At 27.4% G+C, this 18,804-nt stretch overlaps 1 protein-coding gene and 1 long non-coding RNA gene across 2 annotated transcripts in view; one reads left to right on the plus strand and one right to left on the minus strand.

The window, feature by feature from the left end:
- The window catches only part of Mtpbeta (mitochondrial trifunctional protein beta subunit), a 33,096-nt gene that overhangs the window by 10,154 nt on the left and 4,138 nt on the right, over positions 1-18,804 (plus strand). The window contains exons 6-10 of the mRNA XM_071182352.1: positions 304-391; positions 498-685; positions 1,553-1,733; positions 3,292-3,416; positions 16,863-16,942. Of these exons, the coding sequence (XP_071038453.1) occupies positions 304-391; positions 498-685; positions 1,553-1,733; positions 3,292-3,416; positions 16,863-16,942 (662 nt within the window). The remainder of the gene's footprint in view (positions 1-303; positions 392-497; positions 686-1,552; positions 1,734-3,291; positions 3,417-16,862; positions 16,943-18,804) is intronic.
- Positions 5,962-11,493, minus strand: LOC147810995 (uncharacterized). Its single transcript, XR_015433087.1, has 2 exons — positions 11,385-11,493; positions 5,962-6,321 (listed from the first exon to the last, which is right to left on the minus strand). It is a non-coding gene; the product is annotated as an uncharacterized LOC147810995 (long non-coding RNA).

The following is an 18,804-nucleotide window of genomic DNA, read 5'->3' on the forward strand; positions in this document are numbered from 1 at the left end:
TTGGTTAGATTTGACCAATTTAATAATATTTAAAATTTTAACTTTTTATTCATTTACAAATCAATTTACTTAAAACGTATCACTAAGATAAAGTTTATTTCAAAAATTAGGAAGTTGTATTACTTTAAATGGTTGAGAAAATGTAAATAAATTTGAAAATATATAGGATATTATGCAATATAATAATTATACATTCAAAATAGAAATGAAAGAAAAAAGAACTCATGTCAATTTTTGGAATGCATTCTTCAAATAGAGATGTATATTGTTGATAATTAACTTGAAAATATTTTATGTTCTTAGGCTTCTCTTGGTGCTGGATTATCTCTCCACACCCCTGCACATACAGTTACTCAAGCTTGCATATCTTCTAACCAAGCAATCACTACTGGTAAGTTAGCTTGTTCCTATAATAAACTGTGCAAAATTACTCATCCGAAGAGTTAATTTTATCATATTTGGATGAATATTTGAATCAAAATAATTATTATTTTCAGCATTTGGTCATTTAAGCACGGGACAAATCGATGTTGCAGTAGCTGGAGGAGTTGAATTTCTTTCTGATGCCCCAATTCGATTTAATAGACCTATGCGTAAACTTATGATATCTGCTAACAAAGCAAAGACAGCAATGCAAAGAATTCAACTTCTTCTAAAATTGAGGCCTAACTATTTTACACCTGAAGTAAATATGTCTTTTTATTTTGCATGATTTTTTAAAAAAAATTTTATTGAAAGTATTTTCATCTGATTTCTATCTATTGTTTTGTGTTTACTTTCAGAGTCATCTATAATTGATATTTTTATGTTAATAAAGTTCTATAACATAGAAAATTATTTTTTATATGTAAATTAATGTGCAACTCTTGTATAATGTAAAAAGAAAGAGTGTCTTTCTTAACGTTAATATGGAATGCATGACATTTAAACAAATGTACCTCGTTTTTAAGTTATTTATTAGAAATTTTATTTTATCTTATTGTTCACAGCTATTAAGTATAATTTTCAATAAATTTCTTCGATCAGGCAAAAAGTCTCAATGGAATAGAGTGCAAAATTAATTATATTACTGTGTAAATTTCTTATGCATTCTTATAATATAGAGAATTTTGCAATAATAGTAAATCTGTTATATTGGAATTTATTTATAAATTTTTTTTTGGTGAATCTTGTTTTGTTGATTATTTTACAATTTTTAAATTCTTTGAAAAAATTAAAAAAGATTGAATAAGATTCTTTTTTATAAGCTAATAAACTTTTTATTTGATTATTAAGTTTATTTATCTTAACCATTTTATTTGCATCATTTTGAAACTTTTTGTTCTTTTTAAAAACACTTTTGCATCATGCTTTGATCTTTTTACGCAATTTAGGAATTTGAATAACTCATATAACTACTGCTGTTTTTTTCCCCCTTAAATATTTTGCTCAGAAACTTTCTTATTTAAATGACTTGAATAAGTTATATTTAAATTCCCTAATAAAAATTTATGTTTGTTATTTATGAATTTATTGAGATTTTTTAATTTATTGAGTTGCTAATATAATTAAGGCACCTGGAGTTGCTGAATTTTCAACTGGTGAAATCATGGGGCATTCTGGAGATAGGTTAGCTGCTGCTTTTGAAGTAACACGTGAAGAGCAAGATAAATTTGCTTTGAGATCCCACACTCTTGCAGATAAAGCTTCAAAAGAAGGATTATTAACTGATATTGAACCTATGTTTGTACCAGGTAGGTCAAAGTAAATTTAATAAACTTTAATTCAATGAAAGTATAAATCTAAGCTCATTAAGCTAAACTTTTAAAAAACTCATTTTCCCTTCATGGGATTCTTATACTATTTTGCACTTTTTCATTACATTTCTTTTTGTAACTTTTATCATTATTTTTTTTTTACAAGGATTCCAAAAATTAACCTCACATAGGTTGTCGTGAAATTTTTAAAATGCTTAAAAGCTTGTAAAATGGGGTTCATACCTGAGAAAATCCTAAGAACATGTTTTTTTTTTATAGAAAGAAAAATTTTACTAAACAGAAGGAAAATGAATAATTTTACTGAAAACTTCGAAAAAGTGAAATTGCAGAGCCGTTTATTCATATTTTAATTAAGGACATTTTACATTTTTTTTTTTCTTTTTAAAGAAAAGTCATAATTTGTTACTAAAACTTCTTAAGATAAAATTTTCAATTTACCAACATAAATACAATATTGTTGGTAATTTTAGGTTAAGAAAACGTTTTTATTGGAACTTTAAAATTGTATTTTTTTAAATGCAATTGTTACTTAAATAAAAATTGTGATTTTTTTTTTTAACCAAAGATAAGGCTTGTAGTTGATTATTGGCTGTTTTTTATTTGAAATTCTTTAAAATGTTGAGAATTGTTTGAACACAAGACTTTGATTTGTAGGTGAATAAAAAAGGCTGTATATCTTAATATTGTACAGTTTAATCAAATAATGTGTTAACAGGGTGCGTAGCCAAATTATTCAACAAAAAATAAGCATCTTTTAAGCACTTTTCAAGCACTCACAAAATATTTTTAAGCACTTTAAAAAAATGTCATAATTAGGCATGGTTGGAATGTTTTTGACAATAAACAGTTTTATATTGTTTCAACCCTCATGTCAAAAAAAAAAAAAACTTTCGGCGTTGTTTTAGACACTTGTCAAAAATCATGAAATTTTGAATCGTGTAAAAGGAATGGTGTTTTCATAAGCTACAGACTGACAATACGCCAGAATAGAGAGGGGTTGAATTAATTGTGAAAACACTGAATAGAACAATGTGAACTGTATCTTTTTGCATTATTCGAAGCGAAAATCAACATAGTAAAGGAAAAATCTAATTTTGCAAAAGGGAAAATTAAGCACTTTTTAAAAACACTCAGTAACAAAAGCACCTTTAAGTGCTTTTAAAAAACGAAAATCAAAAATAAGCACCTTTAAGCACTTTTTAAAAATGCCACACACCCTGGCTAAGATGATAACGTTTTGTATTGATATTAATGCTTATGACTTTTTTTTCTTAATTATCATGCTTATAAGATTTAACCAGTGTTTTCTAGTGTGATATTCTGTGTTGAAATAACTGTTACTAATGCTCAGGGGAGTCAAAATTATATATTTGAAACCTCATTTTTTTATGAATAAACAAAACAATTTTAATAGATGTTGACAATCTAATTTTTAGAGTACATTCTGTTTCAAACTTGTTTATAAATTTTATATAGAACACTCTCTAATTTTTAAATGCTATTAAGTATTGTAGTTACTTTTTTTTTCTTTTAGGAAAAAACAAACCAATATCAAAAGATAATGGCATAAGAGTTTCATCTCTTGAACAAATGGCAAAATTGAGGCCAGCATTCATCAAACCACATGGCACAGTAACTGCTGCAAACTCATCATTTCTGGTAAGCATATGAGATGTAAAAAAAAACAGGGTATTTTCCTGGTTAACTAACATAAATTCATTAATACCTGGGTGTTTATGAGCTTTTCTAAATTCAATAATTGTGCTTTCTTTTAAAGTTTCATTTAATAATTTATACTTAAGACAAAAATGAGCTTTGCTGATATTGACAAAATTGTTTTTTTTTTTTTTCCTTTCCTGTTCATTTGAATAAGTTTTTCTTCTTAGTGGGGAGTTATAATTAAATTTTTTTTTTAAACTTTATTAAATGTAAAAAGTTTATTCATTTTCTTAAATTATTTTCGAAAGTTACACAAAACACAACTCTTATTGTTTTTCTTGCATATAAGTGATACTCAATTCTTTCTCTGTTTCGTATTGTGGTGTGAGGCTGTGTTTCGAAATGACACACAAATGTGTTAATAGTTGGCCGAGGAATTTTTATATCACAATAACAAAAAAAAAATAGAACTTTATGTTAATGATTTTCAAGAGTGTGAAAAATGTATGGTTGCTAAATTACAATATTTAAGTTTAATGGTTGACAAGTTTTTTCATTGTAGAAAAAATAGCCTTTACACAAATTAATGATACTGTGTTTTTTTTCCATATAAAACTATATGTTTAATATAGTTTATTGAATAATTCTAAATATATTTTATTTATGAATGTTCAATATCTCTTCTTAGGTTACTAATTTTAGAGAAAAATGAAATTTATTCATACTTACCTAAACAGTTTTAAATCTCATCAAAATTTTATTTGCATTAAGGACCTTGTATTCCGAACTAAATGTCAGCCTCTCTAAACATTACTGTATAAATTCAGTTTTCATTAACTTGCTGTACCTAAATTATTTAGTCAAATTAATATTTCAAAATTTTTGTTTCATAATTCTTCATGCTTAATTTCTTCTTAAATTCAAAGTGTTTATTAAATTCACAAATATGTTAATAAATTTTGAATATTAAATTATTAGTTTTAAGAAAATTAAAATGCAGAAAATATTATGTAAACCAAATATCAACTAATTTTAATAGAATTTTGAGCTAACATTTAATAAATAGGCAAAAAAAAATTTTTTTTATTTAACTAAACATTTAAATAAAATTTATTAAAGAGAAATTTCATTATTCTATCTGCTTTGCTTGATAAAATTGATTTGACTCTTTAGGATTTCTTCCATTTCATATAGTTTATTTATTAATTTTTGCATTTTCTTGGAAATAATATTTTTATTTGTCATAAGAGTGTCCTATGTTGAGTTTCAATCACTTCAAATTTTTTCTTTAATATACTAAATTATACAGATCTTTTTTGTTATTTTTTTTAATGAAATCATACCTAATATAATAAAGTTCTTTTATTGGGTAGCCATAGTTTTTGTGAAAATTTTTTCTGCTGCTGTGAAATTTTAAGTTGCAAGCTTTTGTGTCATAAAAACATTTATAATATTCTTAAATCTGTAATAAAAAAAATTTTGTTTATACGTTATAAAAATGACTGAAAACTATAAATACACTGATTTTTTTTATGAGTATTTGCCCAGGATAAGAATGAATACCTGGGAAAATATCCTACTCAATGAATAATTACCAAACCCATGTTGATAGCGTCTTCCCCTGTGAACTTGAGAAGAAAAGATATTTTCTGAAATATATCCCAGATAGCAATATAAGGTTTTTTTCCCCCAACAAAAACCTTTTCATGTAAACCTAAAAAGGGTTTTTTACACGGTTTACGTGTAAACCTTCTAACCTTAAAACGAGGTCTGCGACAATCTGCTCTATTCTACGCACATTACCCTAATCCAAAACCTTGGAAAACAACCTTCTGTCTAACAACCTTAAAACGAGGTTGTTTTAGGGTTTTCAAGTGAAAAAAAAAACCTTGAATAACGTTAGTTCTAAGATGAAAATCATCCTAAATCTACATAATTATAAGGTTTCCGTTTGCAACGTTTCGTATGGTCATCTGAAATCTACCTTGTCATGAGATTTTCATTGACAATGCAATTTAATACTATTGCTAGTGTACGTCAGCTAAAACGTCATACTGAACGTGATGTCATCTCTTCCACGATTGTGTGACGGCGCGTTTCATTATTCGTTTTATATTTTACTTCTTATAGCTTCTCAATCCGAGAAAAATTCTCCTTTCCATCTATTTTGCTTGATTATTTTGGGGAAAACAGTCATTTTTTATCAGCCTGACTTACTTTGCTTTTAGAACTTAGAGATTTACAAGTTAAAATATCGTTTAATATGAAATTTTTTTTATTTGACGATTTGATTAATGAAAACATAAAATAAATAGAACATATGTAATACTTAAAGAGAGTCTGCATATTTTCGTCTTTCTTATTCGGAAATTTATGCGGTGTGAGAAATTTTGATGAGTGCAAAAATTTTCAGTTTTTTGTATATCAAAGAAAATTAACATGAAATATCTTCTTCTGTCAAAATAAATAAATTGCAAATGATTATTTATCTCTTACTTAATATGTATGATATGATAAATGTAGGAAACGTAATGATAACAAAATATTTTTTTAAAAGAAATCGTTTAATGAATGTAGAAGCTCCAAACATATTTTTTTTAACACAAAACAACAAATAAATATTATGATTATCATAACAATTAGTATATGACAAGTGTATTAGTACAAATCAGATATGCCATAATTATATTAGGTATTTTGTTATATAAAAATATTATTTGTATAATAACCATTAGTGAATAATACAAAACTGATACACCATAATCAACTATTTCGTCAATACATAAACAAATGATATTATAGGTATAATAACCACCAGTGAATATACAACATATTTAACATGAAGGAATTAGCGAAACAATCCTCATTAAAATAAATTACTTCCTCGTCAGATATTCTCCTTTCTCTGAAAAATAAGAGGAAATTTTTGTGAGCGTACTTGCGTATATTGAATGAAATTTTATGCATATACACATGAATTGTATGTACGTACATGGACGCAAACGTATATTGTACCTACAGGAACGCATGCATACATTATATGTATACAGGTGCATATACACGTATAAATAAAAATGCATGCATACACACGTATAAGTAAAAATACATGCATACACACGCAGTATATAATTATACTTATGTGGTCACTTTAAATATCGTTGTATGAATAACATTGTTATTAAATAGTACATGCATTTAGTACATGCACACGTGAGTACATTGTATGTCATATGAACGTAGAATGAATAAATTATTTGTTGCAAACAAAAAGCAGACCACTCTGAAAATGTTTTGATCGGTTGTTTTTGTTGGTCTATGTCGCACTAACGATGAACAATGGGCTATTGGTGTAGAGTTGGGAAACATTCCTGAGGATGATATGAAGACATGTCAACACAATTTTGATCCTCTGCAGAGGGGATGGATCTCCTGCTTGACGACCTGCGAGTGAAATCGAGATCTTAATGGTTGAAAAGTTTAATTAGGATAGATACCGCACACCTTTGGCTCCTTTGTAGGTTGAACAAAGTGATCACCCATCCACACACTGACCGTGATCCTTGACTTTGGTGTTCTACTGGGAACAGTGTTTTAAAGTTCACTTTACTGCGAGGTGATCCAATATTTACGTTCTTGAACTCAATCTTAAGGTTTCAAAGGATCTCAAATATGTTAATTAATTAATGCAAACCATATTTTAAGTTATTAAATTAGACAAAAATAAAACATACTTTCTCTGAAAAACATACCTTTTCTCGACGGATGCAAATTTCTGACCCACAAAATGTAGGGCGTAGCTGCACTCTGAGAAATATGGTCCTAATAATAGGTTGGTCAAACGAGCCGTCCAACGGGTATTCGCAATCCGAAATAAATCGTCCCAATAGTGAGGTCTGAGTCCAAAGCTTAGACTCCTTAATGTTAATTTGACTTTTTGAGTATTTCACCATGTCTTGAGAACTTTTAAAACGAATTAAAATAATTTTGCATACAAACATAAATTTCGTTTATCCAAAGATAATTCTTTGCAAAATATAACTTTTAGTAAATATTTGCTTTTTTAAAATTTTATTTTATAATAGCCAAAAAATTTTTGATTATTACAGTACACAATGTTTTATGACATTTTAAAGAAGGAAATTTTAAATGGCAAAATACAACATTTGAGTAGAATGGATTGAATAGTTCCTGAAAAATTGAATTTTGAAAAAGTCACATTATTAAGAGCTATTCGATTGATTTCGTTCAAATTTTGCGCTTTGCCATTTAAAAATGTTTAACTTAAATTCAAAATTTTTTAGACTATCATTGAATAAAATAATTAAAAACAATTATTTTGACTAAAATTTATATTTTGCATGGAATTACCTTTGGACAAACGAATTTTTTAATTGAGTGCAAAAAAATTTTCAATTAATTTAAGGTGTGGTCTTTCAAGATGTGGTCTCATACGTAAAAAATATTAACATTAAGGGGCACAAACCTTGAACCGCTCTTCTGACTATAACTATTGGGACTATTTTTTTCCAGATTACGGCCACCCCTATAATTTGAGAGTCAAAAACCCAAGAAACACCATAAAAAAGGTATGTTTGTTCAGAGAAAGTATGTTTTTGTGTTTGATTTCGTAACTTTAAATATCGTGGGCACTAAGTAATTAGCATATATGTCATCCTCTCGAACCTTTAAGATTGAGTCCTTGAATGTGAAGATACGATCATTAGATGAAAACTTATATAGAATGGTCCATTTATTTTTATTATTATATATATACTTTAAGTAGTATATATAAGTATGCATAATCTTATGTACGTTAATTCACATATATGCAGATACACGTATACTTTATATGAATATATAATGTATAGGTCTCGGGCAATGTAAATGATTGGGCATTGTTTATAATGCCCGGGCAATTTAAAAAGTGCCCAAAAGGATATGACAAAATGATAAATTATGTTGCAATTATTACATTGCCCGGTCATTATGTATAATGCTAAAAGTCAAGTGGGCAATTTGTGTCACACACAGCCACAGGGTGTCTTGGGATATTCATTCACTTTTAGATGCAGCTGCATAATTTTTTTTAAATTTTTTCCCGCACATGCGCTGTATAAAGCAACTACTTCTATTACTCTTATCTGGCGCAGTTTTTATTATTTTTTTTTAATTTTAAAGCAATAATTTCGGTATCAGTTCAAAATTGATTCAAACGCTTTGTTTAATTTTTTTTAAACATTTAAGTTATAGCAAAAGTGGCACTAGACCTAGTATATATTTCGGACATTTACCAAAGGTCTAGTCACACTAGGTCTGGTTAAGTGCCATTGCCCGGTATATCCTACACTGATGTTTTTTTAAGGTCAAGTGCCACTGCCCGGTATACATTTGCCCGGTATACCCTACACTGATGTTTTTTAAGGTTCAGTGCCACTGCCCGGTATGCATTTGCCCGGTATACCCTACACTGATGTTTTTTTAAGGTCAAGTGCCACTGCCCGGTATACCCTACACGGATATTTTTTTAAAGTCAAGTGCCATTGCCCGGTATATATTTGCCCGATACTCCAAACACTGATGTTTGTTCTAATCTATCGTCAGTAAGTATTAAAATATCGAATAAATGTAATTATATCCACGAATAAATTAGTATCAAATTGGATGTAATAAATATTTCGGACATTCACCAAAGCGACTAATTTGATTGTCAACATTCACCGGTGAACATTGGCCAGCCAGAATCACACCACACGCACGTGGTTGTCCCATTGCTGTCAATTAATCAAAGTGCCCAAAGAAATAATAGCGGTATTTATAATGACCGGGCAATGTGAGAAATTATCGTAAAGTAATTCAAATTTATCAAATTGCCCAATTTTAATGGTCATTATTCATAATAACTAAGCATTATGAATACTGACCTAAATAATTACATTGCCCGTAACATATATATGTATCTATGTAAATGTGGGTATATTTGTACGCCCGTACGTTTGTACGTATATACACAATTTATATATGTTCAATATATGTACGCATATATGCGCTATGTAATAACGATGTATGCACTTATGTATAAACAGGGCGCAAAAAAAGGAAAACCCTGAAAATATTTTATCTATTGTTCGGATTTTAATGTACATAATACTAATCGATCTTATTTGTTTGAATGTCTAACTTTATGAGGGATTCAGTTCCTAGACCCTTAAAACAGGAGAAGCACCTGCCATCTGCAAAATATGGTATCAACAGTTTATGAAGGAGAGCGGTTGAAAGTTTGAATCACTTAATGTTAAAATTCCTTTTTGCAAATTTCGTATTGTGTAACTTTTAAAGCAAATCAAAAATTTAAAATTTGAATGAAATCAATCGAAGTGTTCTTCAGAAATCGAATTTTCTATAAACAGCTTTTTTTTAGAATTTGACTACCTAGAAACTATTAGTCCGATTTAATTCAAATTTCTCATTTTGCCTTTAAAATTACTTTCTTAAAAATTATGGAAAAAAATTTCTATATTTTGCAATGCAAAGTGTTTTCGACAATTAGTAAATAAAATAAAAAATAATATTTATTTAAAGTTATTTTTTGCATAGAATTATCGTTGGATAAACGAATCTTATAATAGTGTGCAAAAACTTCATGATTCGCTTAAAAAAGCTCTTCAAATACAGCGAAATACTCAAAAAGCTTTGTTAACATTAAGAGATCCAAACATTCAATCGCTCTCCTGCCAAAACAACTTTGGCAATATTTTCAGGCTGGAAAACTTTTAAAATATTGACTACCTTCCATATTTTTAGGATCAAAAATTCAAATCCATAGGAGAAAAAAAATCGTTTTTTTTCTTCTTCTTGTTCTGTAACTTAAAATATCGTTTGTATAAATTAATTAGCATGTACAAGATTAGGTCCTCGAACAAAAAAAAATTGAGACTCAAGACGTAAACCATTTACGTATTAGATTGAAAGTTATTTAAGACGAGTAATTTTGTTTCGCACTATATATAAATATGAAGTCGAATCAATAGATAAACTACATTCAAGTTCCGAAAATTTTGTGGTAGAAGCAATCCATCAATTAGCACAATCGATCACGTTATCTTCCCTGTTGCTGAATACAAACTGAACCAGGGTGTCCTAGTACCGGTCACAAAAATTTTAATGGCTATTATTCGAAACTTGACAGTATTCGACGATTTTTGATCAATTATAAAAATCAAATTTCTCAAATGAATTCCAATTTCAAAATGAATCACAATTATTCCTATAAGCAATCAATTCTACTTATGGTGATTAGAAAATGAATAAAACATGTATTATCCTGTCTTGAAATTAAAAGTGCTTAAGCTAATCGGAAAGTTACCGAAATTACAAATACAATCTTCTAGCTATGGATACACTCGAAAGTGGGTTAAGAAAATATTATAAATGCTACGTTTGGAAAAAATCAGATTCAAATTATAGTAATACACAGTTTCGATTTTAAAATCCTGATAAGTAGTCTGGAACCTCATAAAACTTTTTAATGTGGATAAATCTTCAATTTCTGAAATATTATTTTTATTTGCTGGGCTATATTTTGGTATTAATGTAAATCTAACTAACGTTAGTGCTAATTTCCATTTTTTATAATAACTATAAATGTATTGTAAATGCTATTTACTTAAATCTATCGGCAACTCATAAATAAAATAAAAAATTAAGGTAAAATAGTAATAACAGTAATAAATGAAAGTATTGATAGTTAAATTTAAATTATAGTTTCAGTGTTTACTTGAAACTTACTGAAATTAAGAAGGGAGCATAATAACCATTTAATATCCTTTGGGTAAGGCCGTTCCAAGCATAAATTTAAGTTTTAAATTCTTAAGTTAATATTAATTATTGATAATCTTAAAAAAATAAATAACAATGTGTAAATTAAATACTTAATAAGGCAAATGAAATGCAATTAAACAGTGTACCTACTTTTTATATCAACTAAAGGGAAACATCTTAAACTTGGAAGAATAAAACAGAATATTATTAAGAAACTTCAATTTTAAACTTAAATCAAGCAAGTAAACTCCAAGATTGTAAATGATCAGTAGCCGTAATATTAGTACAAATTTGCGCATGACGTAAGCAACAGTTTTTAAGACAGCATTTTGAGAGTGAGAAGAATCAGGGGTTTGCAATAATTTTCAAGAGTTAAATTTAGTGAGATTTTTTTTTTCATTTTCTTTTGTTTTATTTTTCTTTTATTTCATTTTCCTTTATTTACTATTTTTAATTGAATAAGGATATTGAAGTTTGAACATTAAGCATTGCCTCAAAGTTTCGGTACAATAAGGCTAATGGAAGTTTTTCTAGTTTTTAAAAGAGCTTCGCTTAAAATTTTATTTATTGCTTTTCCATTTTAATTTTATATATTTTAGACGTATATTTGTTTGATAATTCAAATAAGACGTTAAAAGAAAGAGAATAGATTTAAAATAATATCTTCCGATTTTTTTAACGACTTAATTAAATTTTAATTAAACAGACTTTTAGAAAGACTTATTTTTCTTTATATTAGTCCCTTTTACATTATTTTTTTATTTTAAATTTTTATTTTCAACAGTGTTTTGCCGATAATGTATAGAAAAAATTCTTGACACGAAAAAACTGCTGCAAAATTTCAGGAATGGTTGAACATTTACATACCTGCTTACTTATAAACTTTTTCGAGAAAATCTTTTACAGCAGTGTCAAAATTTAAGTTAAGAGGTATAAAATTTTTACATCCTTTTAAAATATGTAATTTCACCTGACGCAATGCAAAATTTGAGCATAATCGGTTGAATAGTTTCTGAGAAATCGAATTTTAAATATATACAGGAACAATTCGATAGATTTAGCTCGATTTTGTATTTTGCCATGTAAAATTACATACATAAAAATTGTATAAAAAGTTGTATGCCTTATAATTCAAAAATTTCCAGCATTTATTTAATAACGTAATAAAAAGTAGTAAATATCTACCAAAGTTTATTTTCTGCATGCAATTATCTTTGGATAAACGAATTTTAAAATTATTTTCAAATTTTTTTTAACTCGCTTAAAAAGGTCTCTATATGTGGCGAAATATGCAAAATATAAAATTAAGATAGAGGCAGCCAAACTTTGGATCACCCTCATGATCAAACTATAGGGACAATATTCCCCAGATTGTGGCTACCCCCTATATTTTGGGAGTCAAAATCTGAATCCGTCGGAAAAAAGGTATGTTTCAGGTATGAAAGGTATTCAGGGAAAACACATTTTTGTGTTTAATTTCGTAACTTAAATAATCGCCTGCACTAATTAATGAGATTACCCCTTCGAAAAATGAAGATTGAGTTATAAAACGTGAAAATTCAATCATTAGATCAAAATCTATTCAGTGTGGTCTGTCTTTTATTTTGCACACTATACATCGAGTTCTGTGAACAAAATGTTCTTAAATTCACTCCAAAGATATGATGGAAAAAACTGTGGGTCTAGGTTTTGAATCCACCCAGTTTTAGAGCGGGTACCAGCTTGTCAGGGAAATAAAGGCGGTAGGTGCACAATGCTGATTTTATTTTCACCATCACTCCTCGTTAGTCATAAATCGTAGAGTCTTAATATCGATGACCCTCTAGCTCACAATAGACAGTTGGGCGAATTTTTTCTGTATATAAATATTTTAAATAAAATTTCTCTTCAAGGATATTTTATTGCTATACCATAACTAGGTTTGCAATGAGGTAAAATGAACGAGAGAAGGCCAGACATTTTAAAGGAACCGTAAAGCATGGGACCCCTAAAGCCAAATTCGAGAAAAAAGTAAAATTTGTAAAAAAATATTGAAGAGTCAATTTTAAACTCCAGATTAAATTTTTTTAAAAATTTTATTTATTTTTTAATGAGATTGTTTGAATGAAAAGTTTCTAAAAAAGAACTATTACTTATACTTGTGTCGAGAAACCTTTCGTATGTAAGAAAGAAATTTTTCGTATTGTACTTTCGCAGATCATAAGAAACAATCCAAAAACATGGTCTTATGCTCGGTTATTTGCTTTCTCTTAAATGAGGTCCTTTGCAAAATATTTTCTAATTATTTATTAATATTTTCGCTGAAAAGGTTAATATTTGCTTTATTTCGTTTCCTTTGAAAAAGGTTTTCGCTTAATATTTCTGCTAATCTAATCATGACAGCAAGCAAAAATGCGAAAAATAGGGTTTACAATTTGCTTGCTTTTTAACCCAAATAACAATATTTTTTAAAAAAGATTTAAAAATCATTTACTTTTCCTTTAAGGAGGAAAGGTAGGAAATTGCAATATTTTTACGTCATTGAAAAAAGGTTTTTACTGCAAACCTTTTCGTGACAATGAAAATAAAGTTAAAACACAAGGTTGTCGTAAGGTTACATGCTTTCTGGGTATATATATAAAAGGGTCATTTTTAAAAAACTTGCACTTTTGATGAGCATAAATAATTTTAATTACCAAAATAAAATTTCAAATAGCATTTTTAAGCATTCAAATTAATTTACCAAATGTTTTTAGTTAGTAAATGCATACACATAAAAATTAGTATTTTAAAAATAACGTCAGTGTAATACCTTTTTAATGCAAGGCTAAATTGCTTGCCCAGCCTTCTTAGCCTCTTATTTTATTACAATTAAACCAAATGTTCATTGAAAATAATTTTAATTTATGTTGTGAAAATTGTGTTATTTGTAATATCTAACACAGCTTATCTAATAGTTTTAAATTATTTTCGGGTGAAAATCGAACATTTTAATATTCTCCCAGGATTTTTTGCATTCTGTTACTTCCACTTCATTGCCATAATTACATAAAATGGGTCTCATGGCTCCTTGAATGGTCTATTTTTAGATAAGCTAGCCATTTTAAAAATTGTCATTATATTTGCTTTATTTTAAGAAAATAAAACTTTGACAAAATAAGGATGATTTACTTACTGTCTCCCTCTGTTACATAATTGTTTTAAATTTATTTTTCTAAAGTTCATAAGAATGTTTTTAAAGTTTATAAAAAGAAATATAGGTTGATATCAATATTTGTATAGCTGAAATTCTGTAATTTGCAAGGCAAGAACATTTAAAACTTAGCTCTGATCAGCCTTCCCCTCAGTTTCCAACCATTTATTAAGCTTTATTTATAAATATAATTTAACAAAAAGCAATTTTAGTGATTTACAGTGTAAATTTGCTTAGAGTGTAAGTTTAGTTTTTTTTAAAAACACATTTGAGCATCAGTAGCAGAGGGATACGTGAGTTTCAATATTTCATTTTCTTATACTTCAAAGCAAAAAGTGCACCACTGTTTTAAGTTTTACGGAAAATAAACATTACAATTGCAGCTGAAATTTTAATAAGTAGTAATTTGAATATTAAATTTTTAAAAAAATCTACACTACCGGTCAAAAGTTTGCGAAAATTTTGAAATCTACGAAAAAATGGTCTAAATTCAAATGTTTATAGAACTGCGAAAAATCAGTCGAATTGCATGCAATTTTGATATGTTCTAAAGTGAATCCTCTACATTTAGTTACATATGATCAAATTGCAATACTTTGTTTTTTGCGATCTGAATCCAGCTTTTCATCATGGGTTGTTTCTATGGTGAAAAAAGTTGCTAAGTTTGAACACTTGCCAAACTTGCAAAAAAAATTTTTTGTACTTTCTGTTAATGGAAAATAGTTATATGAGCCGTTCTGTGTAAGCCCTCAAAATTTCAAATCGTTTCGATTTGTTTTGACGAAGTTATAGAATTTTGAAAAGCATGTGTACTTTTCTCGATTTTTGAGCATTCCACATATGCAGTCTTTTGGTCTATACCTCTTCTACCAAAGAGCTTTTTAATTTTAATGTTTTCTATATTTTCAAATAATTAATATTTATTATAAAACAAATACTCTTATTCATCATTGTTTATATTTATTGTTTATATTTATTGTTTATATTTATTGCTTATATGTATTAGTTTTGTTGTGATATTTTTACTTTACATTAAATTAAAATAAAAAGTTATAACAATAATTACATAAATAATTCTAAGTAAATAATATCAATAGTATGAAAAATTTGCATTTTTACTAACTATTTTATTTACAACAGGTCAAATATTTAACATATTCTTATTCGTATTTTGTAATTAAATAAATTAACATTTAAATCTTAGATTCCTCGAACCATCCACCTTTTGCTTTTATTATAGCCTTACATATGCGTGGCATTCGATCTAACAAACCATTAATCACTTCAAGTGATATAGAGTTCCATTCCTGTTGTAAAATGTTCCATAACTGATTTCGATTCGAAATATCAGAGCATCGTTTGCAAGAACAAACAAATTTTCGATGAAATGTGACATTTATGAGATATTGTTTTAATTATATTCATAATAAATTCTTTGTAATTACAATAATGAATAAGAATATTTGTTTTATAATCAATATTAATTAGTTGAAAATATAGAAAACATTAAAATTAAAAAGTTCTTTGGTAGAAGATGTATAGACCAAAAGACCTCATATGTGGAATGCTCAAAAATCGAGAAAAGTACACATGCTTTTCAAAAATCTATAACTTCGTCAAAAAAAATCAAATCGATCTGAAATTTTTAGGGCTTACATAGAACGGTTGAAATAACTATTTTCTATTAACAGAAAGTGTAAAAAAAATTTTTTGCAAGTTTGGCAGGTGTTCAAACTTAACAACTTTTTTCACCAAAGAAACAACCCATGATGAAAAGCTGGATTCAGTTCACAAAAAATAAAGTATTGCAATTTGATCATATGTAACTAAATGTAGAGGGTTCACTTTAGAACATATCAAATTTTCATGCAGTTTGAATGATTTTTCGCAGTTCTATGAACTTTTAAATTTAGACCATTTTTTCGTAGATTTCAAAATTTTCGCAAACTTTTGACCGGTAGTGTACATATTATATATATACGCACGCAATAAGGAGTGTTGATGTCTTAAAAGGTTTATTTTCTGCAATATGATTAAAAAAAAAATTTAATAAATTTTTAGCCAGTTTAATTTACCTGTACCAAAAGCATGTAGAGGTAATTGTTAAACGCAATTAACAAACCTCGCAAAATAAATGAATTGCACTAAATTTGGAAAATTAAATTAAGAAATTTTTGCTATCTGATTCTATGAAATTATTGATTTTTTTCCAATTTTATGCAAATTTTATTTTTCACAGGAACACTGCACCAAAGCATGTAGAAAAGGTGAAAAAAAAATTTTTTAAAAAATTCTTGTTAAATAATAAATTAAAATTGAATTTTGGGTTCACTGGCACTTCTAAGTGATTGCCTAGGTTCACCTAAATGATAGGTTTAGCTCTGCCTAGGTATGATTATATGAATAATGTTAATTTTTAGCTTAACAATTATGTTCTTATGATTTAACTTTTTCAGACTGATGGTGCAACTGCTTGTCTTCTGATGACAGAAGAAAAAGCTCTCTCTTTGGGCTTAAAACCAAAAGCATATTTAAGGTTAGTTTATTTATCAATTTTATTATGGGAAAACTTTGTGAGTATGCTAAAAGAATTTTTTTTTATCATAAATGTATATTATAATATTGACAAACAGAAGATTTTGCTTTTGTTATATTAAACATATGAGTTAAACTAATTAAAATTTAACTTATTAATTATTAGCGCTCTTAAAGATTAATATAAATGTTGGCTAAACATTAATATAATATAAAGGTGGAAAAAATAATAAAAAAAATCAGATTGATTTGAATCAGATTTTTTTATATTTATCCACAGGGTTGCCACAGAAAAAAATGAACAAAATAGTTGCTTTTAGTAGCCTAAAACATGAAAATAGTAGCCAATAATTAGTTGCCTAAATAAGAACAAAAATTCAGCAAAAATATGACGAAAATTTTGTTTATATATATATATGTGAAAAGTGATTATTCAAATTCGAAATTCACACATCGTAATATCATCGTATTAAAAATAGTTCTTTTTTAGTTGCTTTTTTTGAAGAAAAAAAAATCATGCGGAATTTCGTAGCAATAATCATTGAAAAGGCGATCGAGAAATGAAATAAACTAAAGGTTGTGAATTGAGTCTGTGCAGAGTGAATTAAAAAGTGAAGACTCAAATTTGCAATTCAAAATTTTTTATTTTTTAAGAAAAAAAAAGTTCAGTGTGTTCAGAAACTATCTTGTGGGGTGCAGATTTTCCACCCAATTTATGCTTTAAAAAAAAATTGCTAGGAGTTTAGAAAAGTCTCCCAATAGTCTCCTTTTCCTGAAAATAGTTGCTTTTTTAGCCTTTTCAGGCAAAAAAAGTTGCCATAGTTGCATTTTAGTCGCCTGTGGCAACCCTGTATCCACTAAATCTTGAGGTAAAATATAACTAAAACAGTTAATATTTCTGATTAAAATGTATCAAAAATTATTATTTATTTATTACAAACTAATCATTGAAAAATAAAATAGTTATTTTTGTCCAAGTTAAACATTCCAAAATTTTACAGACAAGGTGCCAATTTTTCATCTAAATATCAGGTGAAGAAAAAGTTATTTTGATTAGAATGCATACATTAAAGCAGTGTATCCCAAACTTCTGACTTTTGTGTACCCATTCTAAAATTTTCGCAACGCTGTGTACCACTATTAAAAACATGAATGTATTTTTTTAAAAATATGTTTATTTTTCTTTTTTGGTACAAATTTTTTTAATAAATTTATTTGCATCAGTGAGAAGGATGATATTGTTTTTGCTGTAATAAAAAAATTGCACAAAAGTTAAAAATCACAACTGGCTGAAGTTTCTCTGCCCAGAACAAGGAAAATTAGATGTGTCTTTTTCATCATTGATATACAATAACTATGAGTTTTAGTTTTATATTTGGGTATAATTCAAATATGTTTAAGTTATAATGGTGTTATAGTATGGTAAATAAATGGGTATATTGAAATATGTTTATTACCAGCAAATTATTTTACACACGGCTAATGGAGAAATATAATTTAGCAATTTCAAACCACTGTTAGTCTCTAATTTTATTAGTTTAAAATATAATAATTTACATACACATTTATTTCATAATGTCTAAGGATAAACCTTATAAATGAAATCAGACCCTAAATAATATATTTATAAATGATTATGAGTAAAAATATTTTTGACAAGATTTATTTTAAATTAATAATTTTTTTTAAAGAAATCAAATTATTTGAATTATGTCAGCCCTGAATAGAAGTTATGTACTAAAACTAATTTACTGAAACTGCTTTTACTTTTTTTATGAAAAATCTCTACCTTGTTGAAATAGATAATTTCCTAGAATTTTTTCAAAAAGTTTCAGAGGATTTAGTTTCTATAAGTTAACTTTT

This window comes from Parasteatoda tepidariorum, chromosome 4 (genome assembly GCF_982258835.1).
Source record: "Parasteatoda tepidariorum strain Cologne lab strain chromosome 4, Ptep-v5.0, whole genome shotgun sequence".
NCBI lineage: Eukaryota > Metazoa > Arthropoda > Arachnida > Araneae > Theridiidae > Parasteatoda > Parasteatoda tepidariorum.